At 59.1% G+C, this 5,028-nt stretch overlaps 3 protein-coding genes across 3 annotated transcripts; 1 reads left to right on the top strand and 2 right to left on the bottom strand.

The window, feature by feature from the left end:
- Positions 1-1,071: 1,071 nt before the first annotated feature.
- GGTG_14122 (hypothetical protein) lies at positions 1,072-1,652 on the bottom strand (the record flags this gene model as incomplete). The annotated part of the gene is made up of 2 exons (XM_009232050.1): positions 1,072-1,255; positions 1,639-1,652. The coding sequence occupies 2 exons, from the start codon at positions 1,650-1,652 to the stop codon at positions 1,072-1,074; spliced, it is 198 nt and encodes a 65-aa protein (XP_009230314.1).
- Positions 1,653-2,593: 941 nt separating this feature from the next.
- On the top strand, positions 2,594-3,480 carry GGTG_14121 (hypothetical protein). Its single transcript, XM_009232049.1, has 2 exons — positions 2,594-2,860; positions 2,952-3,480. The coding sequence occupies exons 1-2, from the start codon at positions 2,789-2,791 to the stop codon at positions 3,288-3,290; spliced, it is 411 nt and encodes a 136-aa protein (XP_009230313.1). The 5' UTR covers positions 2,594-2,788; the 3' UTR covers positions 3,291-3,480.
- Positions 3,214-5,028, bottom strand: GGTG_14120 (hypothetical protein). Its single transcript, XM_009232048.1, has 2 exons — positions 4,323-5,028; positions 3,214-4,244 (listed from the first exon to the last, which is right to left on the bottom strand). Exons 1-2 carry the CDS (start codon positions 4,976-4,978, stop codon positions 3,731-3,733), a joined length of 1,170 nt encoding a protein of 389 aa, XP_009230312.1. The 5' UTR covers positions 4,979-5,028; the 3' UTR covers positions 3,214-3,730.

The following is a 5,028-nucleotide window of genomic DNA, read 5'->3' as shown; positions in this document are numbered from 1 at the left end:
GCGGCGTCGCCCCAGCAGCAGTGGGGGTGGCCCGCCCCTGCCGCCGCGCCGCCCGCGAGGTCCGCTACGGCGTCGCCGCCGCCGCCGTCGTCCAGGAGCCCGCGCGTCGGCCCACCTCCCGCCGGCCGCAGGGGCGGTCGCAACACGGCGAGCCCCGTCGAGAGCAACGCCATCCAGACCTCGTTCTCGGGGCCGCCGAGGCGGTAAGGGTTGGCTAGAGTTATTGCGCCTGCAAACTGGCAGTGCTTCACTCTGTATTTTTTTCTTTGTCCTCAGTGTCATGTATGATTAGCAATTTTTTTCCTGTTGGCTCTTTGGTCTTTGGTGAACGTTTCCACGAATACTTGCTTCGAGCGCTTTCCTTTTTCTATCTTGGTGCATTTCTGGGAAGGGTTGGATCACCCAAGCATTTTGGTCAAGGGGTCCCGGTTCTTAGTGTCGAAGGTTCCCCGTGTACTCTGTAGTGCCGCGGTTGAAGAAACAAAATGTACTTGTGTTAAGTGCCCCTACTTGTGATAATATATCAGAGCAGGCCCACCGTGCCAGACTTTAGTTTTGCTCGAAAATACTCGGGATCACGAGACAGGGGGTGGACTGGACATGAACCAACTCCCTCCATGGAGAATGTCCCGCCGCCATTGGCCAGCAGGGGGATATCACTGGATACCAGTCCTATCCCATGGGCAAGCCCGCGCGAAGAAAAGTGCGAGTCTTTTGACCCAGCCACCCCCCAGGTGGCCCCTTCTCAATGTCGCGCCCCTGATCGAAGGGTTGGTAATCAGGATCCCCGCCCCTTTGGCTATCCCAGGGCACGGCGGCCTTGTAAGGAACCTTTTCCTCCCCGCCTCTATTCCGTATCAGGAGTAGCTTGAGACCTCCAAGTTGGAATCTGATATCGTGCACTGGCTGGCTAGTGCACCTACCTCCCTACTATCTTCTATTGTACTTGGGAGCGTCAATCGTGCTGTCGCCGAGACTGGCTCCTCGACCCTCTTGCGTAATTTCTGATGGGACGAAGGCCGACCAGACCCAGAGGGCTGGGCCTTGATCTCGACGGTTTCAGTCCCACGTTCAGGCCATGCCAGCGAAGGAGGAGAAGTTTATATTGGCGAGGTCCTCGGCGCTGTGGCCGTTGTTGATGGCCTCGGCGCAGGCGGAGGCGCAGCGCGGCACAACCCAGGGTATTCCGAGGTCGGCAAGGCGCCGTGGCAGGTATAGGACGCCGCAGCCTGCCACTGGCCCGGAGTCGGTTTTTCTCGACGTGCCCAAAAAGCAAATACCCAACCAAGAGGCAAAAAAAAGTATCACTGCCCAGCCTATATTAAACCGCCCGGAGGGTGTAGCAGTTGCGAAAACCGTTTTAGTGGTTTTCTCCGAAAGTTGTGTTTCCGCACCCCATACGGGGGATCGAACCCGTGCTCCCAAATCTGTTAAATTAGGGCTCAACGGCTACGGTTAACCATTACACCAAAGCGCACGATCTTTAAGTGTCCGGGTTCGATGACTGCAGCAGTCGGAGGGGCGTTTATATCAGATGGCTTGGGGTCAGGCAGCAGCGGAGGCAGGAGCGAGGCACGGGGTCCAGCTCGCCCCCGTTTGATATTAATATCAGATCCTCGTCAGCCGACCGTCACCTACGTTACCACCTTCATTTTAGCATCAAATAGCCATAACAGCGGGCTGCCAGGTTCTCATCGGTTCCTTTAAGGACAGTAATATGCACAACACTCGCAGTTGTAAAAGTGGCAGGCCTGGTGCAGTTTCCACATAGTTGAGACCCCTAACCCATGGCGTGGACGATTCCCAGCGGAGAGATACTAGAGACGCTTCCGTGTGGCTTTTTATCCCTAACCGACGGACCGGCGATTAGAGGCATCTACTCACGGGATTGAGGTAGGAGGTGATCCCGTCTATCTATCCCCGCCTTGGAGGAAACGGAAGGCATGCGCGCCCTCCCTGACCAGGTCGAGGAATTCTATGCTATGGTGCCAGCCGCCCTGGGGCCAGAACGGCCCCAGCACTGGGTTGGGACAGCCTGACACTGGAGGGCTCGCAAGCCGATGAAGGAGAAGTGGAATCGTAATAAACTGGAAGACAGGGGTTCGAAGACGCCCTGGCCAGTTGGCCGTCCATGGAGGCGACACCATTATGCTTTTATACCAGACGTTGGCGTCTCCAATGGCCGAACAGCTGGAACGCCTGGACATGGAAGAAACCCGAATTCAGGGGTGATTCTTCCCGTTTACGCAACGCACATGACTGTGGGGCAGGTGGTGCCGCAACCGCGAATAGAAACCATCCCTCTAGTCGTGATAGAAAATAGGTATTGTATGTTCCCCATGCACGCAAGGCGACGGCAAGCTGAGGCTTGGCAGCTGATTTGAGGCCACCAACCTTGCTGCGGCTGCGTGTGCGGGCCTGCATCCTTCCTGCCAGGCACCAACCACATGGAGCCCAGACTGCGGGAGCGTCAATGAGTGTGTGTGTGTGTGTGTGTGGCTGTGACGAGCCTCCGCCCACGAGCGCCAAGCTGTGAAACGGGACGGATTGCGGTCGCATCCAGCGGCGGCGTGGCGTGGTGCGGCATGGATGGCATGGCATGGATGCACATCATTGATGCGTCGGTCGGGACTATTTCATACAGATCGCCCGCAATCACAGCACCTCGGGTTTTCTCACTCGGACAGTACCTTTGTCAACATACCCAACCAACGTAGACAGACGCCGCAAATCGCAAAACCAACTTCACTTCCTCCCACCCGCAATCGTGCTCGCAAAAACCAAGACCATGTGGCTCTGGGACCTGCTCGCGGCGCTGGCGCTGTACGCGTGGATTTTCCCGCAGCACCGAAACACCGTGGTACGAACGACGCCCTTGATCCCCCTACATTCTCACTCTACACATCATAGAATGCTAACATATTATCTCCCCCGTCCCAAAAAAAAAAAAGATCGCCGCGCTAGACGCCGAGATCGACAGCCTCGACAAGGAGCACAAGTCATTCGCGGAGCAGCTTGAGGAGCACGGCGCCGCCGACGAGGGTCAGGACTTCTTCTCGCGCCGGTCCGACCTGACCAAGGAGTTCACGGCCACCCTGGCGCGCGTGGCCGGGTCCTGGCCGGCGCGCAAGGAGGTGCGCGAGGCCTACGTCGGGGACATGGTCGCGCTCAACCGCGAGCTCCGGGGCCGCCTCGTCGAGCTGGGCGTCATTCCGGCGCCCGAGGCTGAGGCTGTCACCATGGTGGGGAACAAGGCTGATGGAGGGGACGTCCGGCGACGCCACGTTTGATGCTCCTTTTTTTTCTTGCTTCGTATTGTGCCGCCCTCAGCTCCGAAGGCAGCTGCCTGACGTGGTCCCGAGTCTATGGTTAGGAAAGGATATACATTGTTGCGTTTTGTCTTTCTCTAGAGTTGAAAAACACAACACACGATAACAAAAGAAAATCAGAAAACAAAAACAAAACAGGTTCCGATAAGCGCCGTCCGTAGTCTTCGTGCAAGCCAGACCGAGATGTATCCATGCTGCCCGGCCAGGCCGTGATGTTGATATAAAGGGGAAAAAACAAAGTGAGGGAAACAAAGTGCAGCTCAAAGGCGCGAGCCCCGTGGCGACTCGATACCGCCCAACCAGGAGCTCGTCTAGCGCTGGTGCTTGCGAACACGAGTCCCCATGACCGAGCGAAGAAATGAAGATTAAACAAGAAAAGAAAGGTGTCAAGTAAAACAAGGTCAGGCAGGAGCAGGAGCAGCCTCAGCCTGGGCCAGGATCCTGGCGCGCCACGAGTTGCACACCTCCTCGAACCCGCCCACAACGTCGTTGCAAGCGGCAGCGCACTCGCGCCTGCGCAGCTTCTCGCTCCAATCGCCCCTGGCTATCCACCTCTCCCCCTCCTCGCGCTCCTCCTCCTCGCGGCGCATCTCGGCCACCACCTCCTTGGCGCCCTTGAGGCGGCGCGCCGCCGTGTTGGTCGTCTGACGCGACATGGCCAGCGTGTCTGACAGGTAGTTGAGCGTCTGCACCAGATCCGCCGTGGCCACGTGCAGCGCCGCCAGCGACCCGTGCGCTGACGTCGCCGGCCGCGGCATGCTCTCCGACAGCGCCGCTAGCACAGGAAGCAGCTCGTCCACCGCGTCCGCGTCGGGCGGCGGCGCCATGGGCGCAAACAGCGAGTAGCTCAGGCCTTGCAGCTGCCGCGCCGAGTGCTGAAGGTGTGTGGTCACTGCCGTGTGTGCGGTAATCAGCCTGGTCATCAAAGAAACTTTTTGTTAGCATAAACTCGACAAACTCAATATGCGGAAATGGAGACGATCAAACACTTACCTCGTAGTGCTCTGCTCAACGCCAGTCTGCGAGCCAAGATCTCGCAGGCTATCCGTAACCCTGTGGAAGACACCATCGGTCGCGCCGCCTGTGGTCTCGGTACCGCGCCTGGCCAGCGACTCGACGGCGTCTATTTTGGCGACCAGGCCGGGCGGCATGCCGGGCGAGTCGAGGTCGGAGTCGGACCCGTACTCGCTGCCGTCGTACTCGCTTCCCGCTCTCCTGTGGCCCCTGCTGGGTTGCGGGATGCTTAGGCTCATGTCGCGCGTGTGGCTGCCACCTTCTTTTGGGCCGTCCACGTCCACCCCGCTGTCGCGCGGCGCCTGCAAACCGTCTGGGTTGGGCACCCCTGCGGCGGCGGCGCCGTCGTTATCGTAGTACTCGCCGTCCTCGTCCTCGTCCGAAAAGGCGCCCGCCAGCTCGTCAGCCAGGTTCCCGATCCCGCCGCCGCCTTCGCCAAGGCCGCCACCGCCGCTCGCAAAGGCACTTATATCCATGGTGCTGTCGGGGTTGTTGAAGCTGTGCCTCAACGGCGTCAGCGGTTCGTTATTCAGTGAGCCGCGGGACTGGCGGCGCTCCGCCGCGGGCGAGTAGCCATACGAGTCCACCGCTGATACGTTCCGAGAATGGCTCGGAGTGTGTGGTGGTGCTGTCATGGCTGATGCGTCTTCCGGTCTGGACTTTCTTCTTCTTCTGTTCCCGTCTT

Source organism: Gaeumannomyces tritici (assembly GCF_000145635.1).
Source record: "Gaeumannomyces tritici R3-111a-1 unplaced genomic scaffold supercont2.144, whole genome shotgun sequence".
Lineage (NCBI taxonomy): Eukaryota > Fungi > Ascomycota > Sordariomycetes > Magnaporthales > Magnaporthaceae > Gaeumannomyces > Gaeumannomyces tritici.
The sequence above is the reverse complement of the archived record's forward strand: the minus strand, read 5'-3'. Positions and strand labels throughout refer to the sequence as shown.